We start from the raw sequence: 18,356 nt of genomic DNA on the forward strand, positions 1-18,356 counted from the left end.
CAATGAGGGCAAACCTCTTAAGGAATAAGAGAAGGACACGATTTAACATTGCATTCACACTTACACAATGCAATTAGGCAAAATAAGTCAATTAGAAGTACAAGACTGCAGATGAGAAAACTGCTACAGACAGTCCACTTGCCAGGCTGTGAGCCCACTGCAAGGCTGTGTCCCCCTGTGTCTCATTTATACAAAGACATGAGCAGGTGGCAGCCTGTGTGCCATTGTTACAAATCCCTTTTCCCGTTGATAATCATCATCAATAACCCTAGGCACATGGGAATCCCATTTCTGCCTTTAGTTCAGTGGCACGAGGAGCCTGAAATGGAGAGGAAACAACCTCAGATTTCGGTGTATGGAAGCATTATTGTGCCCTTGGTGGAATCACTCTTCTCACCAGTAGCAGGGTCTCTAAACCGACAGAGCCAAGTTCACGGTGAGGGAAAGCAAAATTATTAGGTTTAATAGAGAGGAGTCCCATCACCACTTGGGCCCCTGACCCACAGATTCCAAGGGAAACAGCTCTGAATATTAGTCACTGGTTCAGAATACAAACTTCCAAATCTTGAGAGGTGTTTTCTCAGCACAGGCGGTGCTGTGACTAAGTCTTCTGTAGACGTGGCTCCGATACCCAGGGGCCTCCACTACTATCAGAGCTTGCACAGCTTTCTACCTTCTCATCTTGCACAGACAATGTTGATCACAGGTGGATCTGCTGGGCCCTACAGCCCTGTATCGGCAAGGTTCAGTCAGAGAAGCAGAGCACCAGGCAAGGGGTTTATTAGAGGATTTGACCGTCCGCACTTGTGGGAGCTGGTTACACAGTCTAGTGAGTCTGTCAGCTGGGGCCTAAAGGCAGCAGGCAGACTTTGTGGAAGGAAAGATGGACAGGGAATGGAGAAAGCAGGGTCAAACTGGAAGTCGCAGGATGAGCAGAACTCACCAGCATCAGCTGGTACCTGCATTGGTCTCTCCCGTCCAAGGCTCCAACTCCAAGGTGTTGCAGCAGAAGCCAGAGCTATGTATGCACCCGGCTCAGGAATCAGGGAAGCTGAGACAGGATTTGAAGGATCTGAAGAAGCTGCGGGCCTGACTGGTTGCCCACCTCCAAGAAGCTGAGCCAGCGGACAAACAGCACCTTGCCTGAGCTTCAGCAGCACCTGGTACCCAAACCCTCTCTCCAAGCAAAAACCAGAGCATGGTTTCTTGTTAGGGTGGTGTTGGCGAAGGGAATGAATGAATGCAACCACATGCCTCCTTATCCGACCCCAGGCCATTCTCTTTTAGGAAACAGTATAGATACTACATGACTGAGTTAACACTGCAGTCTGGAGAAATTTACTCCTGATTCTGCATTGTAATATTTTTCTAGTACGGTGTTTTATGTATGTGTTTGCCTTTCTGTATTACTCATAAGGATTCTAATGATGGCAATTTGGTGGTGGTGGTGAGGGGGTTGCAACATACCAGGCCAGCATATCACTGTATTAAGCAGGGTGTAAGCAAAGTGCTCTATCAAAGAGATGCCAAAACACAGTGAACATAAGCCAGATGTATAGTAAAGGGTTAGCAACCCTCTCTCCTTTATTGGGATGTTGAGCTTGGCTTGACTTTCTGGCTCCTTCCCCTAGCAGCCTGACAAAGATAGATTACCAGTTATATTGCCTGACAACCTTGTTTGTACGGACTGACCCATTATTGACCAGGAGAAGACTGGTGGGCAATCAGGGCATTGGGCTTTCCCGGGTTTGGTGCCTGTTTTAAATGGGCATGTCCCTTGCATGGACTTGAAAGTTATGCATGAACGATGTTGGTTCCTATTTGAACATGAGGCTTCTAAGCCAGGGAGGCCTTCACACCCACCCCTGTGGGTCTCTTTCTCTTGCACCAAGCTATCCCTCTGGTGGGGCCAATGGACACTAGCCTCTGGTCGACTGTGTTGTGAGGACACCTCCACTGGGGAAGCATGTCTGGAGTTGCTGGCACTTGGGGTTTCCTTCAAATTTTGTGTGTGTGCAACTTAGATAGAAATAAAAAATAAAAGTTTTTAAGAGTATACTGGGTCAAGCATGGCCTGTTCAACTCTTAAGAGTCTGAGTATCACATTGAGAAGACTCCCTGACATGGTCATTACAGAAGAGAGATGTTTATTTCTCCTTCCTGGTACAGGCTGAAGGGAAGAGGTCAAGGGGTGTCATGAGGCTGACATCTGTGGGACCAAGTGGCAGCTTGCATTCTCATCCTCTTCCAGCTAGGGGAGAGAGGAGGGACCTGGGGAGCACATACCACTCCCTGTTGTGGGGGCAGGATGCAGAAAGGGCACACACCACTTCTGCTCACAGACTTGTTGGTCACACCCATCTGCATGGGGAGCTGAGAAATAACTCTAGTTGGCAGCCATATGTTCAGCTAACACTCAGGAGTCCTGATACTGAAGGGCAGGGAATGGATGGTAAATGTCAGTTGTCTGTCTCTGCCTTAGTCACCATTTTAAATCCACCCTGACTTTCTAAGAGAGACTCAACTATATTCCATTTGAAACTAAATGAAGCCTGAGGTTGAATAAATAAGCAAGTATTTTCATGTTTTGCTTTAACATATTTATTGTAGTATTATATCCATTTATTTCTATCCTCTTCCCATTCTTACATCCACATTTCTTAGAACTTGTGTATATTTTGTTTCACTGCTGGTTTTGTTTTGTTTTTTCATAAAATATGATCAATTAAGAGAAATTTTCTCAAATATGTTTTTGGGGTACATTCATGGTAATATTAATGGAAACATAGCAGTAGAGCTATAGAAATGAAAGGATGTTTGAAGAGCCCAGTGAATTTAATCTCCTAACATTATAGATTGCCAGAGAGCCAGTGAGTCAGCCAACAAGTATTTATTTAATGTCTGGTGTGTGCCAGATTCCTTTCTATGTATCTTAGGATAGGAGGAGCCAAGACAGACAAAGAACTTATCTTCTGCTCTAGAATATTATGTGAATTCTCCAAAAATCATACCTCACAATCAGCTTTACTGTCTTTAAAGCAAAGATTTGTCAAGGAAATGCAAATTAACAAAATAAAGGAGGACGAGCTAGGCGAGTATCTTCCACAACTTCAGGTGGCAGAAGAAGAGTACACAGACAGAAACAGAAAATTCAGAGAGCTCGCTGATATTCTTACAGGTATGTATGAAGCACTTAGTAACTGACCTCCAGCCCACGTAAGGATTTCAGTGTGTCTTCTAACAAGGTGGGTCATTCTTCACAAGCCAGGGTGAAATTCTTCCAATTTTCCCCATCACCTTTAATCTCTATTCTCTGGTTTTTGCCTCTTCTACCACTTTCCTCTCCTCTACACCAGAATCCTACTGTTAACGCTTGTCATACTTTTCCTTTTCTCTGTTAAAGACTGTTTAAAATTAAAAATTAGTAGCAACTGTGTTATATGGTTTCTCCCTGTACTTGGTAAAGATAAAACCTACTCCTTGATCTCCTACCCTGTGGAGAATTTTTTTTCTGTTCTTAACATGAATGTACAAATTATATCCTGTTTCCAGCTATGACTTTAACCATTTATCAGGTAGGTACTCATTAGATTTTTTTCACTAACCTGCCTCTAAGGCAGAGATAGATAAAAGCTTGCCTCAGATCTGGGGGCTTCATAGAGGATTGAAATGTGTCTGAAAGTATGCATATTTTGCATTCTCTTACATGGCACAACCATGTGTGTGTGTTTTATATAAAAATAATTATTTTCTCCACAAAAAAATGGATGTGGTCATCCAACCGTGCGCACAAAAGTTCAGAGATCCAGAACAATCCCTAGAGGTGAGTCTTATCTTGAATTTGGGGAGTAAAGGATCATTATCCAAGGATTTATGTTGTCAAGCAGGACAACTTCCAACACTTCCATCTTCTAGATGATGGAAGAAGTGCCATGGGAATCAAAAGGCCAGGACCAAAAATTACAGAAAGTACTGGAACAGGAGTAAAAAATGTGCACTGTGGTGGGTGGGACTGACCAGCTGGCATAGACGAATGTGGGGATGGGAATTAAAGCCAGTGTGTCAAAACGAGGCAGTCATGTGGAAACCCAGTACGTTCAACTGTGAAATAAGTATTCAAAGTGAATAGTGGTAATTGTCAAAGAAGTTCAATTTTAAACAATATAAGAATATTGTAAGAATAAGTACCTGTGTAATTAATTGATCTGGTTCCCATTCCTCTGTTGATTTTCCACTTTTGTCAGGTTTTCATTTAGTCTAATGAGGTTTTCTTGGTCTTTTACCAAGACTTATGATGTATATGTACTCTGTTCCCAATTTTCTACTTCCCCAACCTTCCCCCATCCCTTCTTGCACTAAGGAGAGGAGATAAGAAACACTATGAGTATGAAAGTAAGCAACATACTGCAGTATGTTGCAAGGTTCTCTTAAGGCACAGACAAGGGAGAAAATACTGAAGAAAGTAGAGAAAAGAGGGGAAGGCAGGAGAAAAGAAGGAAAGGGGACGTAAGAGCAATGTGCTTCAGAGAATAGGAAAATACACGTCACCTGCCAGCAGTGAGACTTACAAAGGGTAGAATACAAGGGCTTAGAACACGTAAAGAATAATACTGTGACTTGTGGTCAAATATGATGGATAAAGCACATGTATCTATCTTTGCTCCCTATTGAAACTTCACAAAAATATATGCAAAGGATTTTTTTTTTAAGATATAAACCCACAAGTACAAAGAGACTGGCAGAGAAGACATCAGCTGATAATAAGCAAACTTTTGGAAGGTGTAATTGGATAGAGGTATTAGCAGAAAGAGAAGTATGAAGAGCAAGTGCTTGCAGAGAAGCACCGCATGAAGGCAGGAAGTTCTCTCCACAGGACCAAGGAAGTCTTAGACATTGGAAGACTGGAATATTGTGAAGGCAGAAATGAGTCATGGGGCTAAAGATTGACTGAAAGTCGTTACGGCAAGCAAGTGAACCTTGAGATCAAATGCCCTCTTCTGGGCAGTTGAGTGACTGTTCCTCCCCAGTGCCAGCAGAGACATTGGGCCAGAGGGTTCTAAACTTGAGGATATCAGATATGAGGGAGGACAGAAGACAGGTGCTGTTCTGAGACCCCCTTCCACTGCCTAGCTTGATGAAGGTTGCCAGCCAGTTGTGTTATGACTCTTCTGTAATCCCTTCCCTGCTCTGAAGAAGATGGTTGGATTCTTCCCCAAGGAAACTGAGCAGTTTCAGAGAAAAGTCCCCACAGAATCTTATATTGGAGAGCCCCCCAACAAAATGGCTGCTCCCTTCCTGATCACTGAGCAGTGATGCCTACCCAGGAACCAAACATTTTAGTCCTTCACTCTTAAATAGGATTAGGTCGTCAAAGATCACCAAACATCTCAGGAAAAACTCTAATGCAAAAGACAGAAACTAAAGCAGATAGAAAAACATAACTTGGTGGAAACATAGACAACACAAAGAACATAAGACGATTTTTAAAGATATATTCTCAGAGAGTATATATTTTCTCTGTATAATACATATACAGTCTCCATTATTATGGAGACTATATGTGTGTATTCTTAGAGAAAAATGATAGTGCATTTTTGGAAGATGCTTAAAAGAAAGAACAATCCAAGAACAAAAAAGAACTCTTAGAGATAAAAAATACAACAACTTAAAGTTTAGAATTCAACAGGAGGATTATAAGAATAGTTAAGGGAATTTCCCTGAAAATAGAACAAAAAAATAAGGGGCTAACAGGATAAAAGAATAAGAAAATTAGAAAACTATTCTGAGATAGCAAATATCTAATAGGAAGGCCAGAAAAAGAAGACTGAAAAAACAAATGGGACATATAAAGTTATCAGTGAATTAATACAAAATATTTCTTTGAACTGGAGAATATGATTTTCCTAGTTGAAAGGCCTTGTCAAACCCTCAATACAATGTATGAAAGAAAAGACACTAAGCCACATCACTCTGGGATTTCAGGAGAAAAACAGAGAAGTTCCTGAAGACTTTTAGATAAAAAAAGCAGCTCTCACATAAAAGATGAGATATCATAATTGTTTTAGATTTCTTAAGATCAATATCATAACAGAAGTTAGAAGACATTGCCTTCAAAATTTTGAGAGAAAATAATTTCCAACATTAGACACCCATCCAAACTATCAGTCAAATACAGGTATAGAAATAGAGACATATTTAGATATACAAGATACCAAAATATCTCATTAACTCTGTCTCAGGAAGCTACACAAAATTTGCTTCAAAAATAGAGGAAATATGTCAAGAGAAAGAGGAGATCCAACATGAGAGAGGCACAAAGGGAAGTCTCGGGAGGTCAGCTGTGCAGCAGGCCTGAAGACAAATGTACAGCAGCCAGTGGGGAAGGGCAGAGAGGTGGATCTGATGGATTACTTAAGGGGTTTGACCATGTGAGAAGTAATATTCAGAAACATCTTACAATTCTGTTGTAGATTTTGATAGGAATTAATGATATGTACATAGAAAATGAAGCAAAAAAATTTTTTTTAAATGTAGTTAACTCTAGGAAAAAAAAAACTACACAAAGGAAATGTAATCATACTACACCATTTGTCTTATCAGTGAATAATATTTACATTGTTATAATGATCTAAACAGTTAAAATTCATTTAAACAAAATCTACAGTTTTATGGGAAGTTTAGAGGGGGGAATGTGGAGGGTGTGGGTGGGGATGGGAGTAAGCATGCTATGTCCTTTACTACACTAGGAAGTAAGTAGAAAATATCTTAAAGTGACAAATCAAGAAATAGCCGTATAAACATTTTTAAGAAAAAAATTTTTAAAGAAAATGGAAGAAGAAAATTTTAAATGAGTTAAAAATAGTTGATTCTGAGAAGTCAAACCCATGGATAAATGCAGCCTTGGGGAGCACCTAACATCCAGTTTTTGAAATATGTCTTATAATAGTAGTTTGCTTTTAAAACCAGGCATGTATCTTATTTTGATTAATTTTTTTAAATTAAAGAACATTGTGGATAGTAATTTTCTCATTTTCTCTCTCTTATAGCACAAAAGCAGGAGCAGAATTTACTGAATGATCAGATTGCTCAATTGTCAAGAGACTTTTTAAGATATTTTAACGATGCGGTAAAGAGTCAATGTATCCATTTTTTCTTTTATTAGAATACTGGTGTATTTAGACAGTAATACTTACCTGGCACTGTTAGCGTTTTCAAGAAATTCACATTTTTAAACTTATCCTGTTAATACCAATGTTTTGAAATTTCTAGTCACAAAATGCACTCATATATATGTATGTGTGTGTGTGTATGTCGGGAGTTCAGTTTCCTTATTTATAAGGTAGAGACTGGATTATGTTTTCTAAGGGTCTTTTCAGATCTATTATTCTGGTAAATTCATATAAAGACAAGGATAAATGGGCAAATGTTGCAGGGATTGAGGGAGTGAATGAAATGAGAGCAAGTAAATAAGAGGTTTAGTACCTTTTTAAATTTTATAATCAATAGTCAGTGAATGTATGTGGAATTGGTTAATTAAAAATATAAACCTATTCTTTGAGGTTTGCTGATATCAAAAGTAACTTTTAATGCATTATGGGAGTAGAAAATTGTAAGTAGATATGCCGTATAGACAATTCTGTTTCCTTAATAATATATTGCTAGGGATAATTATACAATGAATAAAGTCTATGCAATTTATAACAGTATAAGAATCAAGAACTGACTGGAGAATTCAGTAAACTGTAGAGAATTATGAAAAATCCATGAAGTAATATTCTTCTTCCTTTGAGAAACATTAAATCCTCCCTGAAAGAGAGTCAACAGATTCCACTTCCCTCTCCCGCGTTTTTGCCAGGCATTTGTTCATATATTAAAGTACATTCTAGTTTGTGAAGTTGTCTCAACAACTTAACTTGGGCTCTTAACTTGGGATCCATAAACTTGCTTCCCAGAATCCATTAGCTTTGTAGTTTAATATTAAATTTTTCAAGGGAAGGTATCCACAGCTTCTGCTGATGGTCAAGGAATTACAGTTGACCCTTTAACGAAATAGACTTGAACTGCATGGGTCCACATACATGCAGATTTTTTTTCAGTGAGTATGTACTATAGTACTGCATGATCCGTGGTTGGATCAATCAGTGGATGAGAGACACTGGGGAAGCAGAGGACCAACTGTAAAGTTATATGCAGAGTTTTGACTATGCAGAGGTTGGCACCTCTAACTTCTGCATTGTTCAAGGGTCAGCTGTAACTAGAACCCCTCTTTGAATGTGGTCCAGGCAACCCAATACACTGGTGCCCTGCTCGTTGAACTCTGTGAGATAACTGGGTTTTATGTGTGAACAGGATAAAGTGAAGCAAGAATTAAAACAATTACGAGATCACGAAAGCTATAAAATCAGAACTCACTTTGAAATTCTGAAGGTCTTAGAAAATGAAATCTATGTACATGACCTAAAAGCGGATGCTTTGCTCGTGGAAAATGAAAGGTTGAAAGAGGTAAGTTCAAGAGCACTTCACTCTGTACAATGATCTTGGTTGATTGTCTACACCTGTACTAGTTATGGAAGAAAAAGAGTAACTCTTAAAACTTTTTAAGTGAAACTTAAGGTACACACAGAAAAGTGCCCAAGTCATAAGTGTACAGCTTAATGAACACACTGGGTAACCAGCACCCAGATCAAGAAACAAAGCATCAGCAGAACCCAGATGTCTTCTGTGTGCCTTCCTGTCACTAACCTCCTCACAAGGGCAATGCTCTACTGACTTCTAACACCATAGACAAGTTTTGCCATCCATTACATTTATGGAACGATACAATATACACTCTTCCGTTCAACATTATGTTTTCCAGGTTCATTCTTATTGTTGAGTGAAGTTATGGTTCATTCACTGTTAATTCTGAATTGTATTTTTTGTATGACTACTACAATTTATTCATACATTCTACTGTTGATGGGGTTTAGAGAGTTTCTAGTTTAGGCTATTACAGAGAGTGTTGCTACAAGCATTCTAATCCATGTTTTTTGGTGAGTGTGTGTACATGTTCCTTTTGGGTATACATCTCAAGTGGAATTGTAGAGCAATGGGGAGGCATATTGTCTACTTCAGTGCACAATGCCAGTCTCCCAAAGACGTTGCCCTAACTGCCACTCCCAGCAGCAGAGTATGAGGGCACAGTTATCCCTCATTCTCAGTGAAACTCAGCCTTGTTCAAATTAACCATCCTGGAGACTGTGTAGACGTGTCCCATTGTGGTTTTAATTCGCATTTGCCTGATGATTAATGAAACACCTGTTCACATGTTGTTGGCCACTTGGATACTCTCTTAGTGAAGTACCTGTTCAAGTCTTATGCCCATTTAAAAAGTTAGGTTGTCTGTTTCATATTAATTGCAGCTCTTTTTATAGCAAAGGAATTTGTTCATCCAACCCCTTAAAGTCTCAATCTCAAAAGTTAAAAGTTTACTTATTTATATATACTTAACATTTACTTGAGTCTGTCCCTCATGAGTCACCCTGTGACTTTGGGCAGATCATTTAACTTGTGAGCTTCATTTTTGTCCTGTTAACATTAAAGGAATGACTCCTCATTCATAGGGTGAAGGGGACTTCTTTGTAAACTGAAAGTGCAAAAGAAATGCAATTTTTCAAATATCATTTTTTCTGGTAAACCTTGTTGACCTCAAAGGTCAGCATCTGTGTTAATGCATCCCAAGTGTTTTGCACAATGCCTCATGTACAAGAGGATTCAGTCCCATCTGATACTCAGGATAACCTGGAAAATGTATATGCATATTATATTATGTCCCTCTTGTAGATTAGGAAACTGAGGCTCTATGTTTTTCCCCAATTTTTAATAGATTGAAAAATAAAAACAGTCCTACAGAAGTAAGACTCTGAGGGGAAAAATCTCTTTAGCTCTTTGATGACTTGGACTTGGCTTAAGGTGGCTTTCACTTCGGTTTACTACAAACCTGCCAACAAGCCATGCAAAAACTGACACGAGATCCAGGCTGCATGAGAGACCCTCTAACATGTGCTTATAAACAGTCCTACATAACAGTTCCATGTCTCCTCCTTCTATGGTACTGGGCACTATTTCTAAGATTTTTGTCAGTAGTTTCTAGTATTTGACTATTTTTCTCTAAGAAGTAGGCCAGTGCCAACTTTATATCCCAAAGCCCATACTTTCAGAGTTCTCAGAGACTTTAAAGTTCCTAAGAATTGGGGGCTTAGAACAGAAACCCATGACTTTTAATACCTAAACCACTGCTACCACCACCACCCAACCCAGTGAGACATCTGATGAGAATGAGCAATCCCAAGGGGATTCCTGACTTGATAATTCATCTCTCTGAGGTCTTTTGAACTCCTCCAGTGAGGCAGCATTGCTGCCTTGTGACATGTACTGCACACACATTTTGCAAATGATCAGTTTTTTTTTTTCCCTGCGGACACGATGCATTTAGGCAGAATACCTTTTAGTTTATTTTTGTGGCAAATTCAGAATACCACGTTCATTTGGGTACAGAAATGCTTGCTAGGAAGCAGGATCCTTTCCCTCCCTCCCCAGAATGTGAGCTTGACAAGGGCTATGTTCACCACTGTGACCCTTGCACCTAGGACGGTAGGTAGCACAGAGAGCGGCAATCAATAAATGTTTGCTAAGTGACTGCATGGACAACTAACCTATGATAACTAAATGGCTTAGAGCAATCACATGCCTTTAATTTCCAGTATATTGCATACATAAAGAACAGCATAGAGGAATACAAAAAGGGAGGAGACGACCTCACGTGCACCTCAAATGACCTGTCCTGTCAGCTGATAGCTCTTCAGAGTAAGTAATGTGTCATGGGTGACCTTGACATATAAAAAATAAAGTTTCATTTTGTTTAAATCAATTTTACTGATTTGCATATAGTAGAATGCACTCATCTTAAGTTCAATGAGTTTTGACAAATGTACATACTACTGTAACCACTACTACCCCAAGAAAGATACAGAACATTTTCATCACTGAAAAATGTCCAATGTCCCTTGTGTCCCTTTGTAGTTGATTTCCCACCCTACCTCCAGTTTCTAGAAACCATTGATGTGTCTTCTCTCCCTAAGGATTAGATTACAAGTGGAATGATCTACCTGTTATACCTGGCTTCTTTCACTCAGCAAACTTTTTAAAGATCCACCCATGTTAATACATGTATCATTGGTGTGTTCTTCTTTATGGCTATGTAGTAGTATTCCATCAAATGAATATATCAGTTGTGTTTGTCCATTCACCAGCTGAAGGACATTTGGATTGTTTCCAGTTTGGGGTTACTATTTGTTTATAAGTATCTTGGAGAATATTTCTTTTCATTTCTCTTGGGTGAATACAATGGATTGGAATTGCTAGGTTATATTTTTAGTGTAACAAGTTTACCTTTATAAGAAATGGCCAGTATGCCAAAGTGATTATACAGATTTATCATCCCACGAGCAATAGCATACTCCACATCCTCACCAATGCTTAAAATTGTCAAGAAACCACTTTAAAATTGTTAACATTTTAATAGGTATGTAATGGTATTTCATTGTGGTGTTAATTTGCAGTTCCTCTTGGCTAAGATTGTTGAGTATCTTTTCATATGTTTTTTGGCTGCTTGTATATCATCTTTTGTGAAGTGTTTTGAACCAATTATCTGTTACAGCGTAACAAATATTAAAAATCACTTACTACACACAAATTGGCAATTTGGTCAGAACTTAGTGTAGACAACCCACATCTGCTCTACATGACGTCAGCTGGGCAACTTGATGACTGGGGACTAGGATCATCCAAAGACCCACTCACTCCCGGGTCTAGCATTGATGCTGGCTCTCAGCTGAATTCAGGGGAACATACCTTCATGCAGCCTCTCCAGGTAGCTGCTTGGCTTGCTATGTTCTGGAAGCTGGCATCCCAAGAGAACAACGTGGAAGTTCATGGCATTATTGTGACTTGACCTTGTCAGTCAGAGTGCTACTTCTGCAATATTCTAATGGTTGAGGCAGTCAGCCAGGTACAAGGTGAAGGGATGGAGACATCACCATGAATAGAAGGAGTGTCCACGTCATATTGGGGGAAGAGCATGTGGGATGAAATATATTTGGGAGCCGTCTCTGGAAAACGCACATGTGTCTGTCCAGATCTTTTGCTTGTTGCTTGTGTTGCTTGTGTCTCTTATTAATGAGTTAAAATCTTTATGTAGTCTGGAAATGAGTCCTTTTTCAAACCTGAGGCTTGACTTTCATTTTCTTAAGTATCTTGGAAAAAAACTAAAAATTTCTTTTGGACAAAGTCTACTGTATTGATTTTGTCTTTTAAGGTTAGTACTTTTTGTGTCTTGTCCAATATATTTTTGCCTAAGCCAAGTTCTCAAAGATTTTCTCCTATATTTTCTCTATTAGTTTTTAGTTTAGCTTTTATTTCTGGAGCCTTGGTTCATTTCAAGTTAACTTTTTCGTATGGTGTGAGGTAAGGGTTGAATTTCATTGCTTTCTCTTATGCATATCCAGTTGTTCCGGCACCATTTTTAAAAAGATTATCCTTTTAGCATTGTATTACCCCAACGACTTTTTAAAAAATCAAATTTATGAGTCTGTTCCTTTATTCTAAATATCTAATATACAAATACCACACTGTCCTGAATTACTGTAGCTTCATATTCAACCTGGAAATAAGGTAGTGTAAGTTCTCCACATTTGTGCTTCTCTGTTAGAATTATTTTGGTTATTTTAGATCTTTTGATTTCCATACAAGTTTTAGAATCGGCTTATTAATCTACACATACACATAAACACAGACACACACACATACCTTCTGAGATCTTCATTGAATTTATGTTGAATCTGTAAATCAATTTGGGGAGAACTGACATCTTAACAAAGTTGTCTCTCAATTCAAGGACACAGAATATACCTCCACTTACTTAGAACTTCTTTAATTTTTCTCAGCAAGATTTTGCAGCTTTTAGGATTGTTTCAGAGGTCCTCAGGGTCACTCTCGGTCTCGATGATTAGCTAGGTTTCACAGGATTCAGAAGTTGCCATACTAAATGTTTATTGTCTATTACAGAGAAGGATACCAAGTAAAATCCGCAAAGGAAAAAAGCACATGGAGGAAACCAAGTGCTAGCTTGCAGGTGTTCCTGCCTCGTGGAGTTGCAGAGATGCGCTTAATTTCCCCACCAATGATGTGTGACACATGCAAAGTGCTGCTAGTCCGGGGAGCTCACAGGGGCTTGGGTATCCAGGGTGTTTATTGGGGAGTGTCAGTCACACAGGCATGCACTGCCTGTGTGGCTGATCCCAGCTGCTCAGGCAGCTACGGAGATGCTCAGGCGGTATTTCTTCTTTATGACTTTAGCACAGGAAACTGCACTGATCGGTTTTTTAATGTCAAATCAACCTTCCATTCCTGGGATAAAGCCCGCTTGTTGGAAAGCTATTGTTGTCTTCATATATTGCTGGATTTGATTTGCTAATCTTTGAACATATCTCCATGTCTGTGTGCGAGACTGCCTCGCTCTGCTTGCACTCTGGGCTGGAAAGTGGCCCCCGGCAGAAAGCCCAGTGACCACAGGGCCCACCTCATTTGTCTCCTTCTTTTCCAGTATCACAGTCCTGTGCTGCTCATTCTCCAGTATCTGAAAGCTGGATATTAAAACAAATTATTTGTTTACTATACTTGGCCTTATTTTCTCCTTGTTTACAGTGGGAGGGCAAGTGTGATCCAGTTATTCTGACATTTTGGAAGTAGTAATTTTTAGATACAAATAATTTTTGAAGATCAAGTTGCATTACTTTCATTAAAATGTTCAAATTATTTCAGTAATCTTTGCATTTTAAAAATCTTTATTTTAGCACAATATTCAGATTTGTGGGCCGAATTTCAAGGTACACTTAAGGTGAGCTTTTTTGTGTTGCCTCCATAAATATCATATTTCCAAGATATTTACCTGCCTAATAAGTGTGCATGCATGTGTGTGTGTGAGGAAGGAGGTCAGGATTTCAGGGGAGTGACAGAGCTGGTGTGACCCTCATATCCTAAAATGTGTCCTTTGTGCTATTAAAAAACAAATTTCAACTGAGTAAATTTTAAAAATCTTATGGGCTTTGTCAACACTTCATGAGTCAGGCAGCACCCCATCCAGTAGACAGAAAGGCGCTCCAAGAAGCTGTACAAATGAAAGACTTTCATAGGCAGCAGGGATCAGGAACGAGGAAATTATACCAGGCAGAAAAGCAAGTTGGTTATTGCAAGGTCACTGTCCTGCAGGGGATGGCAGGGGTCTAGCAGTCTGATTACCGATCTAGTGCTGATTAGGTGATTCCTGATGAGGTGGTTTAAGATTCCATTTCTAGGAGCACTGAAACTGTAATTAAGTATCGGTTTGGTGACGTGGCACTTAACGTAAGTGACTCCATTTGGGGGCTGTTTTATCTTGAAGAGTGCCAAACCCCATTATGTGTCTTCATCCTTTGGGAAGCTGTCTTCCAATTCTGCCAACTCAGTTAAAGTAGGAATGTGGGAATGTAATTTTTTTTTTCGAGCACAAACTGAACACAGATTATTTTAGGACAAAGTTGTCAGTTCTGAACTCCATCTATCTGTCACCATCTCAACCCCTCCCCACTTTAGAGGCAGGTAGATGGGACTTTAAATCCTGATTCTGCTACTTTCTGAGTAAAGTTTACATAAGATCATCGTTCAACCCTTAAAACACTGGATAAGGGAAGTGTTAGTAAATGCCCTTTTCAGATGAGGCTACTGAAGTTCAGAGTTTAAAGTAGCTTGCCCAAGACCTAACAGTTAATGAACTTACAGGAATTTAAAGCTCGGATCCAGCCTGATTCCAAAGTTCCTTCTCTTAAGCTTTAAGCCAAGCTGAATCGCCTCTGCAATTCTGTGCAACTCCTAAGGTGAGCTGGCTTTTTATGCCGCCACCACCACTGCCCTGCCCAGTTAAAGGTTTGAGTTCAGTGAGCATCCCATTAAATCTTCTTGTTTGCTAATCCATTTTTCTGAGATCTTTTACAGAACTTAGTGAATTTGCTGTGTATGTGCACTTATTTTACGTGACTAACGCCAATTTTGCGTATGTGTTTTTGTCTTGTACATGATTCACTCATACGAAATACATTTTTAATTATTTTGTTGCAATTTATATTCATACACCCCCAAATGCTGTTTTTTAAAGGAATTGGTAGAGAGCAGTAATGAGACCTTGCGAGAAATAAAAAATCTAGTAGAAAAGCTGAATGCGAGAGATGAAAACATTGAGCAAATCAGTGTCTGGCTACAAGGGAATCTTGAAGAGCTGCATTCTCTTATGGAACAGGAATCACAAATGGACCTTCCTGGTAAGTAACACCTCAAGAGCTTTGGATAACAGAGAACTTTCTGCTATTTTACTGTACCCGGAGACATCAAAAAAAAAAAAAAGCCCAAAAAAATGCCGATCAGTAATTTAGTTATCCCCAATAATCCATTCCCAATAATGTCACATGCGTTCAGTGAGTGTTGATTTGCAGGGTTGAATGTGGTAATGCAGCAGTGTTGGACAACTGTCCCTTCCATCAGAGTGAGTCTCTTAACTAACTAAAGAATCTCAGCTCCTTTCTGATCTTTGAAAAGCACTTTCCCCCAAAAAACTCTCTTAAAACTCTTTTACACACTTTCTTGTCTTCTTAAAGTGAAGATATTAAACATCATGTTGAATTTTCTTCCTGAGCTGAGTTTAGCATTAAAAACAGAAATTATTGCCTTCTCTGAAAATCTCATGATGCCTTCTGGGGCTTCTGAGATGTGAACACATCCCATGAAACACGAGTGACTCATGAGCGTGGAACACAGTCTCTCCAGAGGAATATCAGCTTCGTCTTCTACCCCTACTCTGATGTCATGTTAGACACGAGGGTCACAGAATTCTGTCCAGGTCAGGGATGCAGGTGAATCCTTATAGAGAACAGCCCAGAGGTCCTGGGGTAGAATCCAATGGGAGAGTGAGAACGAGGAGGTAGCAGGGGATGGTAAGAAGGAGAACAGAGCGTAGGGGAGAGATGGAATGGTAAAATGAAAATAATATCATCTGGCAAGTGTATGGATCTGTTAGAGGTTATTCAGGTTTAATTTTGAAGTGCTTGAAGAGCATCATCATTAGAGAAGCAATTTTAAAGGTGGGTTGTAGAAAATAAAATGAGATAAAAGAAAAGTAAAATGAGAGAGAGTGATATGATTAAAAACATCTCAATATTTGGTAGAACCAGTGTTCTGAGGGTATTGTTTGACAAGAGAAATAATGTTTTAGCAGCCAGTAAGGAATTTTATGGGTAAACTTGCTTATCAACCTTAAAGATGACGTGGTCATCCTGGTGATACCTTGGTCACTCCAGCCTGGTGATACTTACTATGTCTTAGTGCATAAGGGTCCCTGGTGGGTCTTCCTTCACTCTGCATTTTCTTTGCTAGGCCAGGCCATCACTAGCAACTGTAGATCAAGCAGAATTTTGAGCTAAATTATCCCCAAGTGTCAACTGCACTATTTTCACATGAGCAGATCTTCCATTTTTGCCTGAAACCTGATGAAATCTTTACATTAGAGCAAATTTAAATAGACAGTATTGAAAAGCTAAACCCACTGAGTAACTAATATCATATTCCATTTTCTTCATGTATTTTGAGGACTGTCTTATTGATAACCTATGGAAAAGTAGAGGATTGCAGCGTGGGAGGAACAGAAGGCCACCCAAATGAGAACAAGCTAAGACATAAAGCTTGGTAGAGCAAGGGAGTCAGAGTCACCATCACTTGTTTTTGGCAGAGATTCAGAGGCAGGTGGGGGAGTGGGAAAGGTTTAGTGTGGGAAAAAACAGCTTCAGATGTGTTCTGATTGGAGGTTGTTGGCATGGGGAAGCTGATAACAGGCTAACTAGAAGGAGGACAGGCTATGTGATTGATTAGTGAGCATATTTGGCTTTTCTCTGGTCAGTCCTGAGTTGGATGGAGGGTCATAAAGTAGGGAAGTTGGAAGTCAGGGATCAAGTTGTGACTGATCTGGGCCAGTTGCAGAGGCTGTGGACCAGAGTTCTCTTGTCATGTATGGTCTGGCCATTGTTTTTATATTCAGCCTTTCAGCATGGATTTTAATTTTTATTTCCATTTTCAATTTAAAGTATCATGTTCAGAAGAGAGTTATAGTTGCTTTGAATGAAAACCAACCCAAATAAAAATAAATAATAGGCCAATCCAGTATGTGCCATTCATTCTTATTCCATCCAAATAGTACAATTGTTTAATTGTTTATTTGATGGGCAATCAGTGTATATGACTCTTAATTGAACTGCCCTTATTCTAGGAAGCTGGAACAAGTTCCAGTTAATATTCATTATGAAATATTGTAAGTATAAAAATCACACACACACACACACCTGTTTACCTGTATATCCACCATCAAGCACAAATCTTAACATTTGCCCTATTTTCTTATGATATCTTTCCCCCAAGAACTAGAACATGACAGATGCAATCAAAATCCCTAATTGACTGCTTTATTCCATTTCCCTCCCTCCTTCATTCCCCAGAGGGGTAAATACCATCTTTATGCAGGCTTCTCAGTCCCAGCTGCCTGCCTGCAAGGAACTCTGGGTCTTCTCTCTGACATCCTCCTGCTTATGGAGAAATACACTCTCTCCCTTCTCCCACCCCAGGCTGCAGACAAAGTGCAAGCTCCCTCTCCTGCCTCAGGATCTCACCCCCTATTTGTTTCAGCCTTGTAGATTTCCTTTGCTTGCTTTCAAATTCAGCTCTGTGCTGAAAAGGAAACTGATCACCACTCCTAGGTTTCTAGGTGTTTTATAATACAAAAAGGATTTTCAAATTATTGAGTCTACTCATTTCTCCCAGAAACCAAAGTTAGTAACTCAATCAAAAGCATTTATCATCAGTAATAATTATTACTATTAAATACTAATTGTGCTCCTGTGTTGTTCACTACCGTTAAGTCTCTGCCTAGAAGACCCTTTCCTCCGCTAGTCACAGGATTCAGATCTAGGTTAATAATGTCACCTTCTCAGATACATCCTACAAGAGCAGACTGTAAAGGCCATAATATTTTTGCCTTCACCATCCGTAAGGTCTCGTGGCCACTACTCAGGCCTGCCGTTGTCGCAGAATTGCCCGCAGGCTGTAGTGTGCCCACCCCTGATACAGTGGGAGAATCAGGTATCATACAGATGTCTGTAAACCTCTTGTCGCAGGGGTATTACAGGTGAGGCATGGGAAGTGCGAGAGAACCTAAGAGGGGGAGAGATGACCTAGTTAGGGCA

General features: G+C 39.7%; 1 protein-coding gene across 1 annotated transcript in view; it reads left to right on the forward strand.

Annotated features, from left to right (window-relative positions):
* Window positions 1–18,356, forward strand: part of CCDC175 (coiled-coil domain containing 175) — a 56,900-nt gene that overhangs the window by 36,277 nt on the left and 2,267 nt on the right. The window contains exons 15-20 of the mRNA XM_010962371.3: window positions 3,040–3,178; window positions 7,047–7,126; window positions 8,350–8,502; window positions 10,743–10,845; window positions 13,893–13,936; window positions 15,230–15,392. Coding sequence (XP_010960673.3) covers window positions 3,040–3,178; window positions 7,047–7,126; window positions 8,350–8,502; window positions 10,743–10,845; window positions 13,893–13,936; window positions 15,230–15,392 — 682 coding nt within the window. The remainder of the gene's footprint in view (window positions 1–3,039; window positions 3,179–7,046; window positions 7,127–8,349; window positions 8,503–10,742; window positions 10,846–13,892; window positions 13,937–15,229; window positions 15,393–18,356) is intronic.

Source organism: Camelus bactrianus, chromosome 6, assembly GCF_048773025.1.
Source record: "Camelus bactrianus isolate YW-2024 breed Bactrian camel chromosome 6, ASM4877302v1, whole genome shotgun sequence".
In the NCBI taxonomy this organism is placed as follows: Eukaryota; Metazoa; Chordata; class Mammalia; order Artiodactyla; family Camelidae; genus Camelus; species Camelus bactrianus.